This window comes from Talpa occidentalis, unplaced genomic scaffold (assembly GCF_014898055.3).
Source record: "Talpa occidentalis isolate TD23 unplaced genomic scaffold, MPIMG_talOcc4v2.1 talOcc4.15, whole genome shotgun sequence".
NCBI classification, from domain to species: Eukaryota; Metazoa; Chordata; class Mammalia; order Eulipotyphla; family Talpidae; genus Talpa; species Talpa occidentalis.
The window spans coordinates 86,708,116-86,735,987 of NW_023601543.1; the positions used below are offsets into that span (position 1 = coordinate 86,708,116).

Below are 27,872 nucleotides of genomic sequence, written 5' to 3' on the forward strand. Positions count from 1 at the left end.
GTGCGGGGGAGAAAGAGCAATACCCGGCCCAGAGCCTTGTCATGTCAGACGACTCAGAATCTCGGTGGCTGAACCGGCTCCGAGCTCTGCGGCTCAGATTTCAGGCGCTCCCTCGGGCAGTGACAGATTGCGGTTTGTAAAATGCACACAGAAGCCTTTTCCAAAGAATTTCTCACCGCCTGCCTGCCACTGGGCTTTGGAGAGCGTGAATGCAGGTAGGCACTAGTCACCAGGAGCCACTGAAAACGGGCGTGGGATGGAGCATGCACAAGGAGGCAGGTCCCAAGACCGATTCTCTGCTTGGCGGCTGGCATCAGGCCAGGCGGGGCACACCCACACACACCGACAAAGCAGGAGGCAGCAGGTGGGTCTTGGACAGGCTGCAGTTTGCTGTGAAACTCGGTCAAGTCACTGATCTTGCTGTTCCTAATTTTTCCACTTTGGGATTAAATGAGGGGGAGAAAACCTGTGCAGGAGCAGACTTCCAAGATGGCGCTCCGGGGATGCCTGGCTCTTGACACTCAGATATCTGAGCCTTCCACCGCAGTGTGTGCTAGGACCACGGTATGCTTTCATCAGACAGGCTACCCAGAAATAATGGGTGCTGATTACAAAAGGGACTGCGACTCTAAGTTGCCACCAGACTCGTTTTTGGCTTCACAGCATAGGGCACCCAATCCCATAATGGCCACTCCTTAGCAAGAAGCCATTGGGGGTTCCATGGAAGGAACTGGTGGCCTCCAGCTAACAGGGAGCAAAAAACTAAAGGTCTCCATCTGAGAGCTGCTAAACAACTGACTCCCACCAACATCCACTGGGTGAGTTTGGACCAGATCCTTCCCTAGTCACATTAGGGGGAAAAGGATGTCTTAAAGCTGATCCCATACAGGCTTTGTGGACTCCACCCCCACCCCAGGCCAAAGCCAAAGACACTGGGGACTCCAGATCCCATCCCCACCCAAGGGAAGGTGGTTGGGACCTGAGGGTGGGGTTCAGCAGCCAGGCTGGTATAAAGCCAGACACATGGGCTTTGGGGGGGGGGTCCCCCATTTTGGCTCCCCGCCAGCTCGCAGCGTCCGGCCAGCTCGGAGAGTGACTTTGGGTTTCCGGGTCGGCGGATCGGGTAGGACGCATGAAAGACTTTGTTTCCCTATTTTCTCCCTGAGTTGCACATTTTCCTTCTTTCCTTTTCCCTTGTCAATAAACCTTTTATGAACCTTTTGTGTGTGTCTGTAGTGGAGTGTTCATAAGTCCCTTGTAAGCGCGCGGGGGAGGACCCACAGCCAGGCCACCCGCTCAATATCGGGGCTGCCCTATAACAGTCAGACCTTCGGATGAGCACGCAGCCCAGTCAATACCAGTTGTGGCTGAGCTTGAGGGCCCAGCTGGACTCCTGACCCACATAAACTGTGGGATAGTGACTGTGCCTGGTTGCAAGTCATTAAGTTTTTCAGTTCTATTAGCAATGCAGTAGGTCTTCGCCCTTCTACCCCACAGTCCCAACAAATACTTAATCTCCCGGAAATAAAAGGGGGAATAAAATCATGATGTCGGAAAAGGACTTTATATCTCCAACTCAAGGCCACGTTCTTAGTGCCGCAACGTTCTGGATCATGTACCAAGGATTTTAGGATTTGTTGTGGGTTAGTTAGAGATTTGGACAGCGACATAATTTAGCTTTTGTCAAAACACAGAAATGGGCCCATGGGGGGGAGGAAGGCTTAAATGACATTGTAATGAAATTGTCCTCAAGTCACAAGATCTATAACTGTGTGATCTTCTCTATCACCCAAGAGGGGTGATTCACAAGGGTAATTTTGGAACATGCCACGTCATGGCCAGAGACCCCACAAAGATGTACCAACCATCGAAATTTGTAGTCACTTCATCCCTCTGGATGAGAAAATGCCAAGGAAAAGTGAAATCAGCTTAATTTCATGATTTCTCTGTCTATCTTGGCTAGTCTGTGTTTTTATTGCTTAAGGGTTTTGTCCCGGTAACTTGATCCTCCATCACTGTTTCATGGCAGTTGGTGGGTACAGGCATCAGGCCGACTGTAGGAATAATAATAAGCTCTATCATGAGAATTTCCAAGGTTACAGGGTGGGGAGTGCTCACGGATATAGGGTTTTACACAAACATGCCGCCCTCAAATCCAGAAATCATAGATCTCAGTCCACTCTTGGGGTGCTCCGATGTATGGTCTGTCTGCTTTGGATCATCCTGCCATTTTCTTCAACTAAAATCTATCGCCCCCCCCCACACCCCCAAGTGAGCACCACCAGGTAACAGGTATGTTCTAGCAATGCCATGTGACCTCACCATAAAGTCCGGCTGAACACCTCCCCCCAGTATACAGCACACGGCAAACGGTCATCGTTTCCCCCTTGGTTCTGCTACGTCATCAATTACGGACAGGGAGGATGTTGGCAATACCTGCCTTGTGCATCTTACCCCGCTAGGGAACGTCTGAAATAGTCAGAGAAAAGTAACATTCAATTAGGGGGGTATTTTACCCATTAACTTGGGATTTTCAACATGTTTGAAATGTCAGCATGTTAAAACACCATTTCTAAAATCATTGTGCTCTTTCCTCCATGAAAGTTGTTCTTGAATTACACTAATGAGCAGAAAATTACTGGCAGCTCCTCTCCTACCTTTCAAAATGTTGCACCTTTTCAATTTGAATGTACGGTGCTCTAAAATTTTTTAATTACCCTGTGAGTGCAAACTTGCAGTGGAACAAGGAGACACAGAACGTATTACGTGGAGATTACCCGCAGACAGACACCCTGAAAGGCAAACCAGACTCCCTAACATGACAATACAGAGCAATCCTGACATCGCTCCAGAATAGCGAGTCTGTTAGAGCTGCTTTCTGAAACCCTGGACAGTGGGGTCTCCAATTGAGAAGGGTGTTACTACAGACTGAATTGCGTCCCTCCAAATCCTTGTGCTGAAGGTCTAGCCCCCTCCCCGACAGTATGATACAGGAGGTGGGATCTGAGGGAGGTAATCAGGGTGACACAAGGGTAGAGCTATGAGGGTGGAGCTATGAAGGTAGAGCTATGAGGGTGGAGCTATGAGGGTGGAGCTATGAAGGGTAGAGCTATGAGGGTGGAGCTATGAGGGTAGAGCTATGAGGGTGGAGCTATGAGGGTAGAGCTATGAGGGTGGAGCTATGAGGGTAGAGCTATGAGGGTGGAGCTATGAGGTTAGAGCTATGAGGGTGGAGCTATGAGGGTAGAGCTCTGAGGGTGGAGCTCTGAGGGTGGAGCTATGAGGGTAGAGCTATGAGGGTAGAGCTATGAGGGTGGAGCTATGAAGGGTAGAGCTATGAGGGTGGAGCTATGAGGGTGGAGCTATGAGGGTAGAGCTATGGGTGGAGCTATGAGGGTAGAGCTATGAGGGTGGAGCTATGAGGGTGGAGGCTATGAGGGTGGAGAGCTATGAGGGTGGAGCTATGAGAGCTATGAGGGTAGAGCTATGAGGGTAGCTATGAGGGTGGAGCTATGAGGGTGGAGCTATGAGGGTAGAGCTAAGGGTGGAGCTATGAGGGTGGAGAGTATGAGGGTAGAGCTATGAGGAGCTAGGGTGGAGCTATGAGGGTGGAGAGGGTGGAGCTATGAGGGTGGAGCTATGAGGGTAGAGCTGGAGCTATGAGGGTGGAGCTATGAGGGTAGAGCTAGGAGGGTGGAGCTATGAGGGTGGAGCTATGAGGGTGGAGCTATGAGGGTGGAGCTATGAGGGTAGAGCTATGAGGGTGGAGCTATGAGAGTGGAGCTATGAGGGTGGAGCTATGAGGGTGGAGCTATGAGGGTAGAGCTATGAGGGTGGGTGGAGCTATGAGGGTAGAGCTATGAGGGTGGAGCTATGAGGGTAGAGCTATGAGGGTGGAGCTTTGAGGGTAGAGCTATGAGGGTGGAGCTATGAAGGGTAGAGCTATGAGGGTGGAGCTATGAGGGTGGAGCTATGAGGGTAGAGCTATGAGGGTGGAGCTATGAGGGTGGAGGTATGAGGGTGGAGGTATGAGGGTAGAGCTATGAGGGTAGAGCTAGGAGGGTGGAGCTATGAGGGTGGAGCTATGAGGGTGGAGCTATGAGGGTGGAGGTATGAGGGTAGAGCTATGAGGGTAGAGCTAGGAGGGTGGAGCTATGAGGGTGGAGCTATGAGGGTAGAGCTAGGAGGGTGGAGCTATGAGGGTAGAGCTAGGAGGGTGGAGCTCTGAGGGTGGAGCTATGAGGGTGGAGCTATGAGGGTAGAGCTATGAGGGTGGAGCTATGAGGGTAGAGCTAGGAGGGTGGAGCTATGAGGGTAGAGCTATGAGGGTGGAGCTATGAGGGTGGAGCTATGAGGGTGGAGCTATGAGGGTAGAGCTATGAGGGTGGAGCTATGAGGGTGGAGCTATGAAGGGTAGAGCTATGAGGGTGGAGCTATGAGGGTAGAGCTATGAGGGTGGAGCTATGAGGGTAGAGCTATGAGGGTGGAGCTATGAGGTTAGAGCTAGGAGGGTGGAGCTATGAGGGTAGAGCTCTGAGGGTGGAGCTATGAGGGTGGAGGTATGAGGGTAGAGCTATGAGGGTAGAGCTAGGAGGGTGGAGCTATGAGGGTAGAGCTATGAGGGTGGAGCTATGAGGGTAGAGCTAGGAGGGTGGAGCTATGAGGGTAGAGCTATGAGGGTGGAGCTATGAGGGTAGAGCTATGAGGGTGGAGCTATGAGGGTAGAGCTATGAGGGTGGAGCTATGAGGTTAGAGCTATGAGGGTGGAGCTATGAGGGTAGAGCTCTGAGGGTGGAGCTCTGAGGGTGGAGCTATGAGGGTAGAGCTATGAGGGTAGAGCTATGAGGGTGGAGCTATGAGGGTGGAGCTATGAGGGTGGAGGTATGAGGGTAGAGCTATGAGGGTAGAGCTAGGAGGGTGGAGCTATGAGGGTGGAGCTATGAGGGTAGAGCTATGAGGGTGGAGGTATGAGGGTAGAGCTATGAGGGTGGGGCTATGAGGGTAGAGCTATGAGGGTGGAGCTATGAGGGTAGAGCTAGGAGGGTGGAGCTCTGAGGGTGGAGCTATGAGGGTGGAGCTATGAGGGTAGAGCTAGGAGGGTGGAGCTATGAGGGTGGAGCTCTGAGGGTGGAGCTCTGAGGGTGGAGCTATGAGGGTGGAGCTATGAGGGCTGAGCTCCCTCAAGATGGAATCAGTGTCCTTGGAAGCAGAGAGAGAGAGCTCCCCACCCCCTCTCTTCCTCCCTCCCTCTCTCTCAATCTCCTTCTCTGTCTCTCTCTCTACCACGTGAAGATACAGCAAGAAGACAACACAGAAGACACTTCACCAGCAGCCAACCCCACTGATACCCTGATCTCCACGCAGCCCCCAACCTCTAAGAAGTAAATGTCAGCTGTTCAAGCCTCACAGTCTATGATACTTTCTCTGCCTGGGCAGAGAACATGGGCGTTAAAACAATTTTCCCGGAAGGAAAGCAGGGCGGGCATTGCCTCCGGGGCCTGCTCCGGGGATTACCCGTAGTTGAGATGATGCAGGACTTCAGGCTCTGTGGCACATGCACCCAGCAGCTCACCGGCTGCAGAGAAGCAGCAGACACCTACAGCGTGCACTGCAGCACAGGTGACAATTCTTCAAAAAGGAAATAACGAAGCTGGAGGGGACGCAGGCTCAAGGGTTTGGTGGCCTGAGGGTGGTCTGGCGTCCAGCAGCTCTGGCCAGCTCTGCAGAGCACCTCCGGTTGATCAAGGCGGGTCCATATGCTACGGGTTTGCATCACCCGCATCCAGAAAAGCATCTGGTCAACTGCTTCCCAAGATTCCTGACCCTTCACCCCGCTTTGTGCTGGACAAACACTCGCCGCAGGCACACAGCGAGCCCGTGACTCATCATCACCAGGCGCGCCTTTGGGGTGAGGTCTTGGGGCGCGATTAAAGAGAGAAGCCAGGGCTCGGGTGATTCATAATTTATAGCTTAATTACGTGGACAAAGCTGTGAAGCTCACTCAAGTCGACAGACTGGTCTGTGTCCATCTCTGGCCTGATCTAGCACTCGATCTTGTATTAGTAGGTCAACATAGCAGGTGCCTGTCTCACGAGGAGGCGAATGTCTTTCCATGGGCCGCGTTTGGACCAAGAAGTACCTTTCGGGATTAGGGACAACACTTGGATGTGTCCATTTTGCTTTGGATGTGGACAAAAGACCTTATCAACACGCGACCCCACCAGCTGCTCCTTGGAGGCGCGCTCTCTCCCCGGCTTGCCATTCCTGGGGGCTTCGCGGCCACGGCTAAGCTGCTGGGGCTCAGCTCCGGACCCAGCGTCAGCAGAAACAACGAAAACATGATCAAAATCCAGTGTCTTTGAACTGCTGTGGGGCAGCCAAGGCATGACCTGGCTGCAAATCCGTGTGCACACGTGCGTGAGATGATGCTCTGGCCATGGCCAAACCCCACACAGGCACCAAGTTTTCTCGTTCCGCGTAGAGTAGCCAGGACGGTAACAACAGTCCTCATCCCAGAGCTCTGCACCCCCAGAATGTGCACGCTCTCCGCAGCACCTTACCCCTCCAGAGCTGCCCGACGGTGACGCACGCGGAATATAATTGCCTCCTTGATGTCTGGGTGATTTTGCACATCATTAAAAGGCCATTGTCGGCGCGGCCCGCGTGGGCAGACCTCCTCATCAGGCTCCCGGGGCGATGCCCACGGACCCATCACTTAAGTCCCTGCAGAGGACAAAGCCCGCCATCGAGTCCCCGCCCTCCGCCGGACGCATTAGCAGTGACGAGTTATTAATCTTACAACCTTTTCTAATTAACAGAGTAAACTGGAAAATGAAGACAAATTGGACGTAGCCAAGGGCGAGACGCGTTCAGGCACCAAATGCCGGAGAACAGAAAACAGCCTCGGGGGCGAGCTGGTCGGCCCTGACTTCTGCACCAAACCCCAAAGCATTCTGACGGCGACTCACCCCTCTGGGGCCTGCCCGTCTGGGCCTTCTCTGGCGACGTGTCTGGAAACCGGGGATGAGAGCTGTCCGCCGCGCCGTGACCGTTATTCCTTTTCCGCAGCCCCCTCGAGGAGGAGCCACGGGCGGCGGAAAGAACAGCAAAGAGAAATGTCAGAAGCCAGAGAGCGATGCTCACGGAGCAGCTGCAGCGCGAGCAGAGGCGCTGACCTCTGAGGACAGTGTCGACCAACTGTCCGTTCAGCCGGAACCGGCTCGGCGGCCCCTGCACTCACCCGGGTCCCGCTGGCCTCGGGGGCCGCTGTTGCTCTGTCTTGGGGTGCGAGGCTTCCAGAATCTCCGGGGCCATCCGCCTGCTGCAGGTGCAGCCCCAAGTGTGACACTGAATGGTCTGCGGACAGCGCCACGTGTCAGCCCCCAGCGCGCGATGAGCAGAGGGCCCCGACCTGCAGGTCAGGAGCCTCCGATGTCCTGGGACGCACAGGGAAGAATCGCTAAGAGGCTCGTGGGGAGCCTCTTAGTGGCCGCCTTTTTGTCTTGACTTGCGTTGGATTTGGCTCCTTGGCTCCCAGCCCTGCCCGGCCCCTCCTGGCCTCTCCGGTGGTTCCGACCGTCTCCAGGAAGATGCTGCATCTACGTGACGGCATCTACTGAGCTAAAGGCCCGGGAAGCACGTGGCCACACACGGAGCCCCTGCCCGCCCGCCACACCCAGGCGCCCAGACGTCAGCAGCTGGGCAGCGGGCACGCAAGGGTCAGCGGGTCACTCCAGAGCACAGGCTGGGAGTCGGGCAAGGCGAAGGCACAGCGAGGACCTGGTATAAAGAGCCCCTCAGTCACCACGCGGGGAGCAGACTTTGTCTCTGCTCCACCTGCGCCGGCAGCTGTCATCTCGGGCGCGGCAGGACAGTCAATCGCTATGATCTTGGAGTCGAACGGACGCGGACGCGGCCAAGGCTGACGCGGGTCGAGGATGCCCAGAGCGTTTCCAAGGGAAGCTGCTATTTTGCGGCTGCTACGCGGGAAGCTAAGGCGGGAACCGGAACGTGTTTCTTCCCGAGTCGGGACGCACTGGCTTGGGATGAACAGAAGGGGTGACGGCCGAGCGCTCCTCCACCTGCTTCCCAGACGGCAGAGCTTCTTGCAGAACTGCAGAGAGGTGTCGGCACCAGGATCAAGCGAGGACCATGGCCAGAAAAACCTACGCACGCTGCTCAGATGGAGTTTTGCATAAACTCAGGAGCTCCCCAGAGGCCACACTCGCTGCTTCCATGTGGGTCCCCCCAGCTGTCCCGTCCAGGCCGCCCCACACCGGAGTCCCTGGGATGCCAGAGCATGTCCCGAGGCGTCTCGTTCCTCATGGAGTCAGCCTGGTTGGAAACAGCTTTGGATTCTCCCTGCTTCCGTCCTAGTCACCGACCTTCGCTCTGCAAGGAGGAAGACACCGTCGCGAGACTTTACTTTCTGCCGGGATTCCCTATAATGGACCATTTCATGTGTCCATCGGCTGATGGACGATGGACACTCGCTGGCTCGCAAGTGCTCGGTGTGTCCACTGCGACCTTAGCCATGTGCACTCTCACGCCGCCTGTGAGCGCACCTGGACACACCTGGCCGTCTCCAAGGCGCCCACCTGTGCAGACACCGCCAAGAGCCCCAGCAGCTTCTGCAATGACAGACTCTTCCTCCCTTTCCCTCTGAGGGGCGTCAAGGCATCGTCTAATCAAGTAACACCTGGGACACTCCCCTGGGAGGTCAGGTGTGGGGGCTTTAAATCCTCCCACGGAAGAGAACACGCAACAACCGAAAACCCGGCGGCAGGCACGTGTCCCCAGCTCTGTGGCCCTCGTGGATAAGCTCCCAAAGGCAGGGAAGAGGAACGTGCGCATTTATTCATCCTCATGTTAGGGGAAAGGCTGTCCTAAAGCTGATCCCATACAGGCTTTGTGGACGCCACCCCCACCCCAGGCCAAAGCCAAAGACACTGGGGACTCCACATCCCATCCCCACCCAAGGGAAGGGGGCTGGGACCTGAGGGTGGGGTTCAGCAGCCAGGTGGGTATAAAGCCAGACACGTGGGCTTTGGAGGGGTCCCCCATGTTGGCTCCCCGCCAGCTCGCAGCGTCCGGCCAGCTCGGAGAGGGCCTTTGGGTTTCCAGGTCGGCGGATCGGGTAGGACGCATTATAGACTTTATTTCCCTATTTTCTCCCTGAGTTGCACATTTTCCTTATTTCCCTTTCCCTTGTCAATAAACCTTTTATGAACCTTCTGTGTGTCCTGCAGTGGAGTATTCATAAGTCCCTTGTAAGCGTGCGGGGGAGGACCCGCAGCCAGGCCACCCGCTCAATATCGGGGCTGCCCTATAGCACTCACAGGAGCAGGGCTCAACTTTCCCTCTGGGCCTGCCAAACAGGAATGCTGCCTTTCTGGGCCTCGAGGGGCTGAAGTGAAAGGCGCCAATGCTGACCCCTTTGCATTACACTGGGAACACAGCTGGACTTTTCTAGTTTGGCAGGAGCGCAGGGAGACTATGGTGGACGCAGGAACCTCAGGGGATTTTGCCATCCAAGAATAAAACAAACGCAGCAGCTGGTTGGGGGACGGTGAACTTGCTTAAAGGGTCCACACTCCCCGGTGGGTCCGTGTCGCACTGGGAAAATGTCACCGTTGCTGATGGTGTGGAAGAGGAAAGGCCAGAAAGGACACGCTGACCGGCTCGCTCCTGTCTCTTATGGTTCTGCGGACACTGTTTCTCGGGGGGCAGGAAGGGAAGCAGAGCCTGGCCCGCTGACGGGGAACAGAACCGAGACAGAGCGCTTCGTAGGAGCGTCTCCTGCCCGTCATCCCGAAGGCTCGTGACTTTCTGGCGTCTGCACTTCTGGAGAAAGAACAAAGCTCAGAGCTGTTGTGCGTCCCTGGGATGAAGATCCAGCAGCGGGTCTTCCTTAGGATCCAGGAGCTGAGGGCTTTGCCCCAGGGAGGGAATGAGAGCATCTGAGCCGTGTCCTCTGAGCCCAGGCCAAGGGCGCTGCATGGGGGTTGGAGATACCGAGGCCTCTGACCGTGCTGAGCGGGGACACCGGGGAGAAGTGGGGGAAGAGACCAGAGTCGGAGACGGTCTCCTGCTGCTGGCACGCGACATGCCCAATGTGTGGCTGAAGCCGATCTACGTGGGTCCTGCGGCTGAAATCGGTGTTCGCGGAGGAAGCTGATGGCGTCTCCTTCCAGGTGCAGAGAGCAGGGACCTCCCGAAGCGGATGGAGAACCAGGGCCGTGTTTCCTTGCCTTGTGCACCTTCCACAAGTTGCCCACATTCCTTGGCTGCCGACCCCATCGCAGTGGCCTCTGCCTCTGGCCCCAGGTCGCCCCCGATGGCCACGGCCCCCTCCCTCCGCATCCACGCCGGGCATCCTGCACGTAATACACATGCCTCCTCCGTCGTAACAAACATCCGCCCCCTCATACCACCACCTGCATTGATGCCGTTTGTCAGATTTGCACAGTTGAAGCTCCTTGGAGAACGGCACTTATTTTCGAACTCCTGCCGCACACCTTGGGGTGGATGTCAGCAGACAAATTCCCAAACGGAGGCCCGCGAGTTGGCTGTGCTCGCAAAGGGTGTTGATGGGTTGCGGACTCTGGGACGGCCTGGGAAAAAACGGGCTCTGTGTTTTCAGCGGAGAAGATGAATTCCACCTGGGTGAGAACTCAGACCTCGACTGAGGATCTCTCATAGATTCCATCGACTCGGGGCCTGCCGAGATCGTCACGGGATTAAGTGCAAAGAAATTCCCTACGAGAAATACGCACTATACAGAAATGAATTCCCTGAATTCCCTGATTTATTTTTCCAGCCGATGTCCTAGTCTTCTCCAGCTCTTGTTTTTTCTTTTCTTATTACCTCCTCATGTCTTATTAGCCCAAGACAGAACTCGTAGCGAAAGCCAGTGATTTCTCTCTTCCGAGGTTCCGTCAACACCCTCCCCGTGACGCTCAAGGTGATTTTCCTCAATGCCAACGCCTCCCCACCGCATCTTGGAAAGGCTTCTGGGGTTCCACCACGGAAACAGACCAACGCTTGAGGTGGATTCGCAACACCCAGACATCCATTTCCCTTCTGCCCCTCTCTCTACCATTCCACTCTCCCAGAAGCTACAAAACGTGGGCTCCACTTTGCCTGAGTTAAAAAGGGGGTGCAGAGACACAAACACCTCTTCTTCTGAACGAATTACTTTCTTTGACAACTGATGGAGAGACCGGGGTTCCCCCGAATCGGAGGCAGCGGGAGCACAGGGAGAGGGGATGGAGCAGCTCGCTGCAGAATCCAACCAGCTTTCCCCATCTCTGCAGGGCTCTGCAGGGACGGGAGGAGACCCTCAGCCCGCAGACCCCCCAGCCAGGCAGCCCCATTTTCCCACCTCACAGGCAAGAACAAGTCAGCCCGCCTGAGACTGCTTTTCTCTGCGACCTCATTTCACGTTGAAAGCCAATCCTGGCTATTCTTAGCAGTGTGCTGGAGTCCCTGCTAGGCTGGGCCACATCATAAAAGTCAGGCTGGCAATTTTCAGCGCGAGGGTGAGGATTAAAACCGCTACGAGCAACGCGGAGCAGACCGCAGAGCCTCGCGGGTGAGTTACAGCGGCTCTGAAGTCGCCAGGACGGCTTTTCCTCAATTTCTTCCTTCTTCCGAGCTGAGAGGGCAGCAGAGCTGGGTGCAGAGGGTTGGGGTCTCACGGAATGGCCTCAGAGGAAGAGGCCAGAAGAGTGTGGGAGGTGCCCGTCCCGCCCATGTCAAGGTGTTCCCAAGGGTGCACCTGCCGCATCAATACCAACTGTCTGGTGGTCACAGAGCTTGCGCGGCAAGGATGCTCTGGACACAGCCGGGATGTCAGAGGACCAGGGCAGCACAGTGGTCCTGCCGGGAAATCCCCCACGGTCACGGCACGCAGGATCCAAACGGCCAGCTCAGAGCTGCCCTTCGTGACGCTGGCGCCCGTGGGTCTGGTCTAACCAGCCTGCCCGTGGCTTTCGCTCCTGTCCCCACTCGCAGAGCAGCCCAGACCCCACAGCTGGGGAATCAGTGCTATTTCCTTTTCACTCTAACTTGAACACGTCCTCCCTGGCCTCCAGACATGCCACCGGAGCCAGAAGGACAAAGATCAATACTGGATGGTGTCACTTTCACGTGGAACATCTGCCAAGGGGCAGAACAAGACAAGCTTAGGCTGTAACCCTGTAAAAGTGACCACGGAATGGAAGCGCCTGGGAAGAGGAGAGGCTCGAAGTTTGAGAACAGGAGGAAGGAAGCTCAGTGGACCATGGGGGTGGACTTGGGTGACCGGGTGGTGGCTGGGCCCACAGGCCACATCTGAAGGGGTGGGGAGACCCTAGTGCCAAAATACTAACAATAATGGAAGCCACCAGCATCTCAAAACAAAGATTCAACCTGAAGGATGAACGAGCCTGGATCTAGGCCACACGATCTGGCTTAGGGCAGCCAAGCAACGCCAGTGGACGCTATGGCCACAGCGTGTCCTGCCTGCAGCGGGGAAGCACAGCAGGCTCAGGATGACCCGAGGCCCCGTCCCATCCCAGGCACGTCCAGGCTGGGGGTCAGAGAGGGCGCGCGGGACACTGGCCACTGCAGCATCTGACACCACAAGCGCCCAGGCTGGTCTCAGCAGAATGAGAAGCAGAGAGCACATTCCAGAATGAGCCATGCCCTCTGGCCCCACTGCTGCCGTGACCACAGCGTGGAGAGTTTATCAAGTCCCTCACACGGCTTCTTTTGCACGGGCCGTGCATCATATTGCAACAGAATGTGCTGAAAAACAACATTATCTGCTGCCATCGCTGGGAAGGTGACTAGGATCGAATTTGACGCGTGGCGCTGTCCACCGTGACCGTCATCTTTGGCTTGCGGTGGGACCCGGGACTTCCAGGTGTGCAAAATAATGAAGCAATGCAATGAGAAAATGTGCTCCAAGGCCAGCCAGGGAGCCGGTGTCGGTGCGTTGGGTGGAGAGAGAAGCCGGGAGCCGAGCAGAAGCCAGGCGTGAGCTGAATACACAGATTTTTCTCTCGGTGTCCTCCAGCACTCACGTTCCTTTTCACTAATCCCTAAGATTGCCCCTTTGAGGCCTAACTCCAGGCTCCACTACGGCACACCCATGGGTCCCCCTGCGCGAGAAAATGCAGTTCTACGAGCAGAAATTGCGTTCTGTTCCCGGCCACGAGCAGAACTGCCGTGGCGTGCAAGCATGAGGTAGGTGGATCTTTCTGCACAGGTGAAGCTTTTCCATCACGTCACCCTCCCGTGTCCCTCGGGCGTGTGCACACCTGCTTTGTTCCCTGTCCAGTCCTTACACACACAGGGATGCCCTCGGAAGCCTTCGCGTTACCCAATCAGCACCACGTGCATCGGCAGGATTCCCACTGCCCTGGGACATCAGCGACACGAGACGACCTTGCAAATAGGACACGTTCTGGGGTGCAGCTTGCACGTCAAGCTCTGGACCTCAGACCGGAACTGTCAGGAGACAAACGGGACTGAGAGGTGCAGCTCGGGCTGCGGTAAGGACGGAGGGGGGCGCCCAGTGGGCAGCAGGGTGCTGTGCAAGAGCCAGCAGCAGCAGCAGCAGCAGCAGATGAGGGGACCCCGTTCCTCCTGTCAGTGGTGGAGAGAGGTGGAGGCTGCAGACTTTGCAGGTGAAGATGGTAAGGTTTATAGAGATGAAGCGCGTTCCCTGGGCGACACAGCTGGCGTGACTCCCCGAGAATCTGAAGCAAGGACGGCGAAGCTATTTCTGGGCCAGCCTTGGGGAGCAAGGCTCCCCTATTCCCCTATTCCTCTCCAAGGTTGGCAAAGCCTGAGCAGCTGGATAATGTGGCCAAGAGTGAAAGTTGAGCAGGGACGGGGTGGACCAAGAAGCTCTGGTCAGCGTCTTTGAGGAAGGGAGTGACGACTTCTCATGTTTCTCTTTTACTCACCCTCTCGAGCCGTTCTCCCATCAGAGAATTAGACCAAACTACATGTTGGTCCTAACTCTCAACATGTAAAACAGGCTTCTTTTAATAACCCAGTGTGGACAGGGATCAGTGATTGGATAGAAAAAATATATATGCATTTATGGAGATAGATCTAGATAGTTGGATGGATGGATGGATGGATGGATGGATGGATCGATAGATAGATAGATAGATAGATAGGCTAGATGGATGGATGGATGGTGGGTGGATGGATGGATGGATGGATGGATGGGCAGATCAATCAATAGATAGATAGATAGATAGATAGATAGATAGATAGATAGATAGACAGGCTAGATGGATGGATGTATGGTGGGTGGGTGGGTGAGTGGATGGATGGATGGATGGATGGATGGATAGATAGATAGTCTAGATGGATGGATGGATGGTGGGTGGATGGAAGGAAGGATGGATGGATGGATGGACAGATCTATCAATAGATAGATAGATAGATAGATAGATAGATAGATAGATAGACAGGCTAGATGGATGGATGTATGGTGGGTGGGTGGGTGGATGGAAGGATGGATGGATGGATGGATGGATGGATGGATGGATAGATAGGCTAGATGGATGGATGGATGGTTGGTGGATGGATGGATGGATAGATGGATGGATGGACAGATCTATCAATAGATAGATAGATAGATAGATAGATAGATAGATAGATAGATAGACAGGCTAGATGGATGGATGTATGGTGGGTGGGTGGATGGAAGGATGGATGGATGGATGGATGGATGGATGGATCAATAGATAGATAGACAGGCTAGATGGATGGATGGATAATGAATGGATGGACGGATGATGGATCAATGGATGGGTGGAAAGACAGACAGACAGGTAGGTAGGTAGGTGGAGTCTGTTGAAAATATTAAAGCAAAGTCATTTTCCACCCACACCTCATGAGACCCCTGCGCCCAGTGAGCCAGAGGAACGGATGACTTCAGAAGGAGTCGCATGTCCCTTGAACAAAGAACTCACGGCTCAGTTTTGGTTGCAAAGTGCACGTGTTTCAACCCCTTGAGAGACGACAATGTCATCACGCCACGCACTGACACCAGCCACACGCGGTCCTTGGAAGAGCCAGAGCAGAGAGCCCCGTGTTTGGGAATCGCACACGCTAGTCTCAAGGTCACTGTCAATGAGAGATTTTGTAATGATCTAGTGATTCAGCCTTGCCTATCAGTAAGTCTTTTGTGGGGTCTCCCAAAACCCCCCCACCTGCCTTCCGGCTGTCTGTGGCTGTAGTGATATGAGAGCAGAAGGGCAGGGTCAACAAATTCTAATCTACCCCTTTTGTTCATCTCAGACATATTTATTCAGCATCCGAGGAATCGTCGCCGCCCGTGACGGCTCTGCACTGCCAATTAGCTTGAGGGATTTGATTCCTCTCGGCCCTAACGACTTCTGCGATGCGATTAAATAGGTCAGTTCTTCCTCTCTCGGAGACAGATGCTGCATCTTACCTTCCCGGCTTCTGAGCCATTTCAGAAGCCGGGGTGTGAACAAAGCGTTGTGGCGAGGAGATGCCTGACAAAGGAGAAGGGGGAACAGCAGGCTCGTTAGTATGAAAAGACGCTCAATCATTTCATTAAAATTAGGTTACTGAGTTTAACTCTTTGACACATATTTACTCCACTTAATTCCAATTAGAGCAAACAAGTGTGAACGCGTGTGCCGATGTACAGTCACCGGCCGCCTGTCTGAGATGGTTAGACGTGATGCTCGCGGTAACCACCGCCGGTAGACAATGAGTCACGTTCTCCACATCGGCCCTCCTGGGCAGCGCAGAGCAGCGACTGCCTGAGAGTCAACACCCACTGAGGATGCGCACCAATCTGGACACACACATGTTCTATTTTTTTTAAAGATTTATTTATTTATGCATAGAAGAGCTGGGGTAGAGGCCAGAGGTGTGGGGGGTGAGACGATGCACCAGAGACAGAGTGGGGAGCAGAACAGGCAGATCTACTGAAATCCACTGCTGAGGGGAGCAGCGGGGAGACAGGAGAGGTCTGCTGCGCCATGTGGGTCACCTCCCTGGCCGGGGATTGAACTTGTGCTGCAGTGGCTGCAAATAGCTTCATAGTGCTGCGTCTTAACGCGCTGCGCCTCCAGGGAGGCCCCCACATGTTCTATTTTTTTGTTGTTAAGAAAATTAGTAACACACGAGAGTTACAGGCTCCAGTGGAACGTCATCTTCGCTTCCCAGTCATCTCCCAAGAATGAGATGCAGGAGGGCAGGGGAAGGCAGGAGGGGCCAGTGCTTCTCAGCATAAGTGCTTGTTAGTGATGCTATGGATAGATGGGTGGATAGACAGATGGACAGGCCGATAGATAGGTAGATTGGCAGACAGATAGACTGGCAGGATGGATAGAAGATTGGATGAATGCCTGGCTGGCTGCCTGGCTGTATAGACAGACAGACAGACTAAAACTAGCACAGCTGACGTCTTTACAGGGTCTGTTCACTCATCATGGAATAGATGATTGGATGGATGGATGGATGGATACATAGAGAGATGGATGGATGGGTGGGTGGGTGGATGATTGGATGGATGGATGGATGGATGGATGATGGTTGAATGGGTGGATGATTGGATGAACGGATGGATGGATGGATAGATGCACAGATGGATGGGTGGGTTGATGAATGATTGGATGGATGGATGATGGTTGAATGGGTGGATGATTGGATGGACAGATGGATGGAGGGATAGATGCACAGATGGATGGATGGGTAGGTTGATGGATGACTGGATGGATGGATGGATGGATAATGGTTGAATGGGTGGATGATTGGATGGATGGATGGATGGATGGATGGATGGATGGATACATAGATAGATGGATGATGGTTGAATGGGTGGATGATTGGATGGATGGATGATGGATGAGAGGATGGATGGACGGATGGAACTGTCTATCTGAGAACTTGACATGTCCCAAGAGGGATGCCAACGAAAGAATCACAATGTCCCTGTTAGCAGGTGGCAAACGTTGTGGGGCATCTAGACGGCATACCAGGCAGCTCCATTAAAAAGGAATCCAGGGGCGTAGAGACTTTCCCCACGAAGATTTTATCCAGAGGAACTAGTCGCTGCAGACCCCAGTCTGGGTGGGAACAACAAGGCTCTCTTCACAGAAGATGATGTCAGTGTATCTTAGTCATAGGTAGCCCAGGTGCCACATGGAAGGTGAGGTCTCAGGTAGACCTGGTGTTCACATCTGAGACAACAAAGGCTCCCTATACAAACCCCCAACTCAAATCATGCAAAACAAGCTTGAAAGCAGGGGAGGCAGCTGGGCCATGAACATTTAGCCTCCCGTCTGAATATTCACACAGCTCCCTGATGCAGACTCCGTGGATTTCAGGGTAATTATAAACCATTTCCCTTTAGAACCTTGTTGCTATTCAATCGTTTTTCGTTTTAACTCCTATTTCTCTCATTCTGCCTTTATTTGAAATTGCTTGTGTGGCCGGCGATATATGTGTCTATGAGCTAGTCCAGGTCTCTTATGAGAAGAGAATTACGAGTGTGTTTCAATTTGCTTTTTCTTTCCAATTCACTTTTTTTGGTTATTACTAAAACTAGCACAGCTGCAGTCTTTGCAGGGTCTGTTCACTCTATCTCTGTTTTCCTTAGAGTTTGATTACATGGCACGCACGTCTTCATCTTTACTTAACAAGCTTTACAGCACCTACTATGCCGACGTTCAGTGTGAGATACTCAAGTAGGCACAGAACCCACAAGGAGGAGCAGAACCCGGTTGACCACGCAGACACTGGCGAGACCAGCCGCAAAGGAATAAGCCAGAAACCAATCAGTGAAGTTACAAGTAACCGCATCAAACCCACTGGCAAATACTAAGCCACAAGGAAAGGAATTAATGGCACCAATGACCCAGGAGGCCTGAAGACCTGGTTTGGGTAACATGGAAGCTGACGGTCATAAGAGTCTTTCTCAGGTGAGGGAAGTCTTGTTAAGTTTTGGCGCCCACAGCACTTCATCGAGTCTCAGCTGCGGCAGCAATGGGCGTGAGGAGAGGACTTCCCAGTGGAGGAGATCTTTTGTGGCGGGACCTTTACATCAGCACTCAAGGTTGCTGCTTGACGTGTTCTGGTCCAGACTTTTTCAACACGTGGACTCCTGTTAGCCTAGGAGATTTCACAGGGTGCCTCAACACCCGGACCCTCAATAGAACACAGAATGTCATCTACCATTTCCCCTTGTCACACCTGCAATGCTGGGGCCAACGCCACGGGGCCCACCTGCTCCTAACTCTCATACAGTGAGATCGGTACCTGCGGGGGCATTTCCCCTTTGGTGTCAATCAGCGACTCTCGATGAGTAACACTGAGGATGATTCACCTGCCACGCTTTGCATTAAGTGTCCCCCATCAGGAGGTCGCCGAGGCTCGACAGGGCCAACGTTTCATTGGCATTCACCCGATCGTGACCGGACGGATTCGCTGTGTTTGGCAAATGCGGGAAGACACTGAGCTGGATTCCTCACTGAACGCCAAGGTGAGTGTTCTGACTTCATGCAACTTATCATCGGTGGTCGGACGCAGACTTGGAAAAAAGATCCCGTGTTAAAAGATGGTGTCAGGTAAGGTGCCGCGTCAACAGTACACGAGTGAGAGCTTTAGGATAATATCTCAAAGGAAGCCACTAAGGAGAAGTCACTGTATGGAGAGTTTGTATTTGCAGAACCCCCCGTCCCCAAACGCAGGAACAGGTTAAGTCATATTTGCAGACAGGACCGAGGCTGTGGAGAAAGCCCACCATCTCCTTCACTATAGCCTCAGGTGATGTGACCCAGAGTGGAGAAACAGCCTGGTCTTTCCCCGCCCACCTCTGCCCTGCACACCTGCACACCTGCACACCTGTGCGATACTTCATGTTGAAGTTTTAAGGTGAAAAGCTTGTGATGGCCGTTGAATAGCAGCAACAGGAAGCTTATACAGACTTCAGCGGGTGAGAGGGAGTTTGAGAAAAGTCGCACCAGGGAACAGGATCTGTTAGGGCCATGGCCAAGGAGGAGAAACGCCAAGGTGTCTGGTCAGGCCAGAATGCAGGTGGGGCGGAGCGAAGGGCCTGTGGCGACAGGACGGTCAGGTCAGAGAGGAGAGGCAGCAACGATGGGGAAGCGTTTGTCTACAGAACAGAGTGGCCGGGACCTGTGGCATCGATGGTCCATGAGAAATTATCTCGCCCAGAGATGACAAGATCCTAAACCGAGAGATTCGCCTCTGGAATCAATAAAAGTCTCCAAGCGCAAGAGAGGTCAGGAAAGTGAAATCCACGGAACTCGATAAAAATGAAATGACAACCAGGGAAAGAAAGAAAAGGTGAATTCAATATTTGGAGGCTGAGTGAATCAGAAGACAGTGACGCAATTAAGACGGCAAGAGAAGGGCTGCACGTATTTTCCCCCCTTTGGGGAAAAGGGAGGTTCACTCATTCTCTGGGATGTGTTGAGTGTAGCGTCCAGTAGAGGATTCAGAACACCGGCAGCAACTTCAGGTGAAAAGTAGAGCGAGTTCAATGACCTCCAGCCATCGGGAGCCCCAATGTCACCCCAAGGAAAGGCTCGCCATGGCCCATCTGCCCCATCTCTTCCCACCAAGGGGTTAATTCCCGAGTTCAATGTCCTGGCAAGAAACCCCACTGGCTCAGCTGCAGGTTTCCCGCCCTCCCTACAGACCTTGCATTTCTCAGCAGCCTCTGTGCACCCCATAATACTGCTACCTGCTTGTTTGTGTGGCTGGGGGCACTGGGGTGGGTGCAAGGGGGTGGCCTGGTTCAGAAAAGAGCGCCTGCAACGGGCTTTTTGCAGGGATCTCTCTGAAGGAGAGTTCCAGGGAGAGAGTCATCACCTTGAGATTCATCCGGTAGCAGCGACAGCCGCGGGATTTACAGCAGCTCCACTCCCCTGTCCTGCCGTCTCTTATTGGATTGTGGCTCATTTTATACAGTGTCACCGAGGAAGCAGGAGGAAGGAGGCACAGCTGTCCTTCCTCCGAGATACATGGGGGGTGGAGATGTCAGGGTGCAGACAGCAGCCAGCTTATTGCATCTGCTACCTCTCGAATTCATTTACAATCCTAATGTGATTTAAATTTGCCTGGTGACAGGATTCTCCAGGCTCTCTCTCCCAAAGACGTTCTTGCAGAGGGAAGCGGGTGAGGGGCACGGAGGAGGCACAGACGAATGTCTCCCCAGAAGGGTGATGCATCCTCCTTCATCCAGGGAGAAACACGAGTATTGTGAGAAAATGATGCTGTTGATGTCAGCAGGGCAATTCCAAATGGATCCTTCACTTCTCTTCTTGGAAGCACAAAAGTGTCACTTGCTGAAATCCGAAGAAGAATTTCTGCATTTTACAGAATTTCGCACAAGAGGAGCATTTTTCTCTTTTGCAATAAAATAGACCAGACCACCGCTGGTCTCCACATCACAGTGACAAACTTGCTTGGTCTGTTCTCACCTGCTCCAGGTGGGCTCTGAAAGCCAGGGCTCTACCATAATTCAAGCATTTTCGTTCCCTTCCTGAGATCTTCAAGGCTCCTGTCCGCAGCCTCAGTCCCCGATCTCAGCCCTCCAAATGACGCTGTACAAAAGCACACTCAAATTCACACGCACAAATTCACAAGCACTGATTCGAAGAGTTATCTGCACCCCCCAATGATGTTTACAATGAAGCATCATTGTAAGTAGCCACTCTGTGGAAGTGACCTAAATGCCCGTCAACTGAGGAATGGATAGCGAAGATGCAGTCTATAGTCAGGATGGAATACTATTTGGCTGTAAAAAAGGATGAATTTCTGCCATTTGTGACCACATGCGTGGACCTGGAGGGGATGCTACTGAGTGAAATAAGTCAGAGGGAGAAAGAGAAACAATGTCTGATTTTACTAGTGTGCTCAGTAGAGAAAAAAAATAAATGAGTTAAAGAAAACAAAAATAAAAATTCAGAGTATAAGACCAATTAGTGGTAACCAGAAGGGAAGGCAGAGGGTGGCCGGTAAATCTGGATGGTCAGTAGTAGGGAGAAGGACAGAAATAGACCTTTAGGGGTGAACTTCGGTAGACACACATGCTGATTCTCAGACCATGCACACATGAACCCTATACCATGCTAGATGCAATATTACTTCAGCTTTATTTTTTTTATAAATTTTATTTTTATATTCCCCATACAATTGCAATCCCCTTATTTTGACCCCAATCCCTCCCCTCCCCGCCCCCCACTTCAACTTTATTTTATTTTGTTTTATTTTATTTTAAATAGAGGCATGTTTTATTTATTTATTTGCTTGTTTGTTTTGTTTATACAAGCACTGGGTACAGTCAGAAGCGCGGGAGGGTGAGAGAATTCACCAGAGCCAGAGCGGGGAGCAGAGCAGGCAGAAGGACGAAGAACACTGCTGAGGGGAGCAGCGGGCGGCAGGAGAGGTCTGCGCGCCATGCGGGACCCTCCTCTGGTGGCCGGGGAGCAGCCGGGGATTGAACTGTCGCTGCAGAGGCCGCGGGCAGCTTCGCAACCCAGCGCTCAACCGCTGCACCACCGGGGAGGCCCCCTACTTCAACTTTAAAAGGAGAGAAATGCTTTGCTATTTTGTGGTTGGCATTGAGATGATCTTTTGCAGACACCCAGCTCATGCAGGTGAGCTGGTATAATTGGCACAGACGTATAATTGGCTCCAGCATCAAAGAATAGAAAAGCAAAGATTTCCAACCAACTGCCCCCAATCCAAGAATCTGACTTCAGACAGAAGGTCAACCCAGGCGAGTAACCGCTCACGCTCGGTCCTCCAGAAGCCACACACTCCAGCCTATGTGAACACTGACACAAATAAACCACATCACATCTGCACAAGAAAGTTTACTCTTGGAAGCGGCAAAATAGGTTCACACACCAACAATCTCTACAGCGTCAAGTGCTTTGGTACAAAGCCCGGCATAAGAGTAAAATAAATATGAATCAGGCCACTCATTGCTGGTGTTGGAATCCGTCTATTAATTCAGACTGATAATCTCAGGAAAACTGTTTCAAGCCTCTTATCCCCCAAATGCAAAAACAGCTCCAAGAGGGAATAATTAACCAATCAATCTGATTGAAGGGTTGGCACAAACACGTCCAAATTGTTTTGCCCATTTAAAGGCTTTAATTCTACAGCTAAAGTTGAATTATCACGGACAAATCCCCAAGAACATGATCTCCTGAATGTACACTACAAATCGTCTGGGATGGCTTTAAGTAGGCCAGGGCCCTATTATCTTCAAACATCAGTTAAAGCTATTTTAAGCCTGTATTAGCTGCAAAAATAAATAAAATCGCATTTTGCCTTGCGGTTGCAGTATTTTTATCCCGAGACCTAGCTCCGTTTGCATTTTTACTTTTTATTGCTAAAAATCAAACTTTCTGAATACACCAGTGAGAATCCAGGGGAGATTGGGAGTCTCTAGAGGAGAGGTTATTCCCCAGGGTGTCTGGTTTATTTCAAAGTTGTCAGAAGGAAAATCAGAAATTGTTCTCTTGGGGGAGAAGTCGTCACAAAAGCCTATGGTATAAAATCAGTCATCTAGCGGAGATTTTTGGTGAATGAGAAATTAATGGTGGGATGTGCACATTTACGATTCTCACAGAGTAACAATTTGGAAGAGAGCTGGTTTTATGCAGGCAGCGCGGTCTGAACATTCAGTACATGTGGTTGCAAATGGCAGGACTTTGACCTTTTTGACAGCTGAGTAGTATTCCACGCTGTTCACATACCACAACTTTCTGATCTAGTCCTCGTTCCCTGGACACTTGGGCATTCTCTTATTGTGCCCTGGCAACCGCCTACCAGCTTTCCGTTTCTGTGGATTTTGCATGTTGTGGAAATTGCTGTCAGCACAATTATTGTATATGTAGTTTCATGTCTGTGATCTTCCCCCAACGCTGGCCCACCCCAAGGATGTTCTCAATGCTCACATACGTTCTTGCACATATCACATATCACATCCAGAAGGCCCACTGCACCAAGCAAGCTTCCAGTCAAGGGAAATACAAAGAATTCCTCCCTTAGGAGGGAGAACTAGACAGCATTCTAGCCCCATTGTGTTTTTTCCGAGGTGCTAAATAAGCCCTGGGCTGATGTTTTCCAGAGACCAGACAATGCCTAAGTGTCCAAGGCCTGAAGGCTAGATTAGGAAGATGTAGTAGGTAAACACTGTGGAATACTACTCAGCCATGAAAAAGGAAGTGTGGCTGCCATTTACAACAACATGGATGGAACTGGAGGAGATGCTAAGTCAGTCAGAAGCAGAAAGACACCAGATGGTCTCACTTACACGTGGGATACAGAGAAATATAACAAAGGGTCAGAGAAAACCAAACCAATAATACACAACTGACTGCAGAATGAGGCCACCAGTGAGGGAGGGTGGTGGAGTGAGGCAAGGGGCCCCCCCATGGAGCACAGTGTGGGGTGGTTGAGATACAGGTGGCACACAGGGGTGAGAGCAGACATTTGTAGAGGTTTGACCATTCAACCTCTGACAGCACGTACAAAAATGTGAACCTACTTCACCTCAATAAACATACTTTTGGGGGAAAAAGACAGGAAAATAGGCTTTGCACTGGGAAGTCAAAGGACTAGAACCCACACTGCCTTTCCTGAGACCCCAGCATGGTTAAAACTCTCCGTTTCATAAAGTTAAGAACCTCCCCCGTCTCCCACATGCGGTCGACAGCAAAATGGCGACGTTTCTGTTTGCTTGACATTTTCCTCGATAGATCTTTAGGAATAACGTGGTGAACGTTGACAGCGCATCCCCATCATCCCCATTTGGAATGGCAGAGATGATGAGGCTGAATTTTAAAATTTAAATTTTTCTCTGCGTCTCTCTCAAGGAGACACCATTACCTTATTTTACTCTACCTGGGGGTTGGACAGGCAGCTGGGAAGCACCTTCCCTTCCGCATAAACACAAGGCAAGTCCACGCAAAGTGGAAATAAGGGGTCTTGGCCATCATCACAATTAATGTCAGACACTCAGAGCCGACCACCAAAGTCCGCGTCCCAGTTCCCGTGTGACGAGGACGTCGGATGTCCACACAGCTCAGGTGCTGGTGACTGAAAATGGATGCCGTTGGCAGACCAGTGAGCACCGGCGGGAGAGAAGTCCCTATTTCTCTGCCAAGAGAATGGAAATCTAGGGCAATCTGATCAACATCCCACATTGGCAAACCCCCATTTTGTGGCTCAGAAAAAGATGTGTCCACGGAATGCGAACGCTGTAGAGTTCTACGTGTGTGTGTGTCGTATAGAGTTCTACGTGTGTGTGTCGTGAGAGTGCAGAGTTCTACATGCGTGTGTGTAGTGAGAGTGTAGAGTTCTACCTGCGTGTGTCATGAGAGTATAGAGTTCTACATGGGTGTGTGTCGTGAGAGTGTAGAGTTCTACGTGTGTGTGTCGTGAGAGTGTAGAGTTCTACATGATTGTGTCATGAGAGTGTAGAGTTCTATGTTCGTGTGTCATGAGAGTGTAGAGTTCTATGTGGGTGTGTGTCATGAGAGTGTAGAGTTCTACGTGTGTGTGTGTCGTGAGAGTGTAGAGTTCTATGTGTGTGTGTCATGAGAGTATAGAGTTCTATACAGGTGTGTGTCGTAAGAGTGTAGAGTTCTACGTGTGTGTGTGTCGTGAGAGTGTAGAGTTCTATGTGCGTGTGTCATGAGAGTATAGAGTTCTATGCAGGTGTGTGTCGTGAGAGTGTAGAGTTCTACATGTGTGTGTGTCGTAAGAGTGTAGAGTTTTATGTGCGTGTCATGAGAGTGTAGAGTTCTATGTGCGCATGTGTCATGAGAGTGCAGAGTTCTATGTGCGTGTGTCATGAGAGTGCAGAGTTCTACACGTGTGTGTTGTGAGAGTGTGGAGTTCTACATGGGTGTGTGTCATGAGAGTGTAGAGTTCCACGTGCGTATGTGTCATGAGGGTGCAGAGTTCTACGTGCATATGTGTCGTGAGAGTATAGAGTTCTATGTGCGTGTGTCATGAGAGTATAGAGTTCTACATGGGTGTGTGTTGTGAGAGTGTAGAGTTCTACGTGTGTGTGTGTCATGAGAGTGCAGTTTTACCTGCATGTGTTGTGAGAGTGTAGAGTTCTACGTGATTGTGTCATGAGAGTATAGAGTTCTACACGGGTGTGTGTTGTGAGAGTGCACAGTTCTACGTGCGTGTGTGTTGTGAGAGTGTAGAGTTCTATGTGCGTGTGTCGTGAGAGTGTAGAGTTTTACGTGCATGTGTCATGAGAGTATAGAGCTCTACACGGGTGTGTGTCGTGAGAGTGTAGAGTTCTCCATGCGTGTGTCACGAGAGTGTAGAGTTCTACGTGCGTGCGTGTCGTCCTTACAAACCACAATGAAAACAGCCAGACAGACGGGTCCAACGGACCTTCATAAGGAACTGCTAGAAACATACCCATATTGGACAATCTCCTAGTTGCGTAGATCACAAGCTTTGCCGTGACATTCACACTCAGCTGCCACTGTGTCACCACCTGCCTTGGGCACTAGTGGCTGACGTGGCCACGAGCTGGTTGACCTTGACACGCAATCCTCAAACTCTGTGATTTGGGGCAAAATTTTGGGCCTCTTGCTGGGTCAGCGTTTCCTTGGAGACACCTACACTTGTGGGGTCGTGTTGCAAGAAGGGGAGCCTGGCAGCGTGGCCCAGGAGGTGAGCCTGCAGCGCCAACAGGGGGAGAGAGGGCAGGCCTGGGTCCCTGTCTGCTCCAGATCGGACGGGCGCTCGCAGACACGCATCCCCGCAGCCGCCGGGGCGGGCATCCCTTTCCAGCCCCCTGCGCTGTGAGCGACCGCGCTTGTGGCCTGCACGCACAGCCAGAGAATCCAAGTGCACCGTCATCCCCTCGAATAGATGTCTGCACCTTTGAAGGGCTTTGTTTCCGCAACACGTCCCCGCAGCGGAGAATCGGGCACTGTCGGCGCGGAGAAACATGCGTTTCCAAAGCAGGAGAAGGATGAGCTGACGCGGGGGCCTCGTCCATCTGAGGACCGCGAGACAGGGAGGGGCGAAGGTCTGAAACGCCGGCCCCGCTCTCTGCCCGGCGGCGGAACGGCTGCGCGCACACAGGCATTCGTCAAGGGCCCCGGGCTGTCTACGACCGCGGGAGATGAGTCTTCGGGGGCGACGGTCACAGGCAGAGCCGGGGCGACTCGGTCCCAGCCAGCCAGCTCGCCCTCTGCGACGAGAGCCAAGTCCCGTGTGCACGGAGGCGCGGGTGCTGACGTGTGGCCTGGTCCCGCACGCGAGACCCCGACACCCCCTGCAGAAGCCCCCGCCCGCGTCGGCCTGACCCGGTCCTCGCTGCTGAATGTGCACAACCGTCCACGAGACGAGCTCTCTCTAGCCCTGGGGCTCTTCGCCACGGCCGCGCGTCACGGGAACGAAGCGCACCCTGGATTTCCGGGCGCCCGCTCCACGCGGCACTCCCCCTGCTCACGGGAGAAAACCGAGGCGAACTTCCATCCAGCCGTCAAAGCTCAGCAGAGGGTTGACTCGCATCCCGAGGGCCAACAGTGGTCCCGACCGCGTGTTCTCTTGACGCCAAATATATTGGCAAAAACCATTTAAGGTGCAATGAAACAGGACTGGACGTTCCACGCGGCGCTGGGGGCTCTGGCGGACGCGGCGGAGCCGGGCTTGGGGAACCGCGGCGTGGAAGACGCGCTGCAAGGACCTCGCCTTCCCTCCCCGAGTGCACCCCGAAGAGGGAGGATGTGCCTCGTGTGGAGACACAGTCCAGGTCTTTGTTTTCACTGTTTTTCCACCCCCAGGTCCAACGTTGTCCACCCGCCCCATCATGAGCTGCTGACGTGCTCAGGGCTCAGTGCCCTGAGCTCTGGAGGCCTCGGCTGCAAACCTCCAGGGGAGAAAGCAGGGGGCTGCACCGCCTTCCAAACTGAGTCAAGACCCTTGGCTGCAACGGGGAGCCCGACTCAGGTCCGCAAGAGGAGCTCCCTGGACGGCAGGGACCGGTGGAATCCTCCGGAAGGCAACAAAGGACTCTTCTGCGGTCCCCCGTCTGGTCAGCCGGTTCCTGGGACCAGCCTCAGAGGCCTGAGGTCCTGAGCCGTGACACCGGCGCCCGCCGTGAGGCAACGCAGAACACTCGTGCACACGGCCCTACTGTGTGCTCAGAGGGCGCAGCGCAGCCGTGCTCATGGCCGCACAGCAGCCACCCGACAGGGACGCCCGGGGCACGCTCCTGCCTCCGCGCCCCGGCAGCTGGGCGAGCCGGGAGGCCCCGCGTCTGCGCCCGCTGCCCGCTGCCCGCGCCTGCCTCATGGCTGGCCCGTCCCCGCACCGCGGCGGCTCGGCTGCCTCCCGCACCTCCCGTGTCTGCTAAACGCCACCCGCGACCTTCCCTGGATGATGTGGAAGCGACGTCTCCCACTCTCCGGCGCTGAGCAAAGGGATGACGCTCATGGGCGGTCAAGGAACGGTGAAGAAAAAGAGGCAGGAGGCCACTCTGCCTTGGCCAACAGCAGCCCCCAGGCCCACGCGTGTCGTCTTTTGAAACCTGCCGGGACCACGTCACGCGGACGGGAGAAGCAGCACGGCCGGCGCTCGGCTCGCACACGGGCGTCCGAGGGACCCTGCTGGCTCGGCCGCTGGCTGCAGGGCGACCTCTGCACCCGTGTTCGCGCAGCCGGACATCCCAGCTACGCAGAGTGGCCGCCCCCGAAGGGGGGACGCGGTCTGGAATTCTTGCGGCACCTGCACATTACAGGACCTTCTCCACCCCGAGGCGGCGCAGGGAGCTCACGTGACACGTGAGTCGAGGCCCTCAGTGGTGC

At 53.4% G+C, this 27,872-nt stretch overlaps 1 protein-coding gene across 16 annotated transcripts in view; it reads right to left on the reverse strand.

The window, feature by feature from the left end:
- STS (steroid sulfatase) overlaps positions 1 to 27,872 on the reverse strand; it is a 375,016-nt gene that overhangs the window by 274,760 nt on the left and 72,384 nt on the right. Inside the window, exon 10 of one of the 16 annotated variants that reach the window (XM_037512742.2) lies at positions 15,293 to 15,527. The exons of the other annotated variants lie outside the window; for them this stretch is intronic. Coding sequence (XP_037368639.1) covers positions 15,460 to 15,527 — 68 coding nt within the window. The 3' untranslated portion in view covers positions 15,293 to 15,459. Of the gene's footprint in view, positions 1 to 15,292; positions 15,528 to 27,872 lie in introns of those variants that run through there. 16 annotated transcript variants of the gene reach the window in all.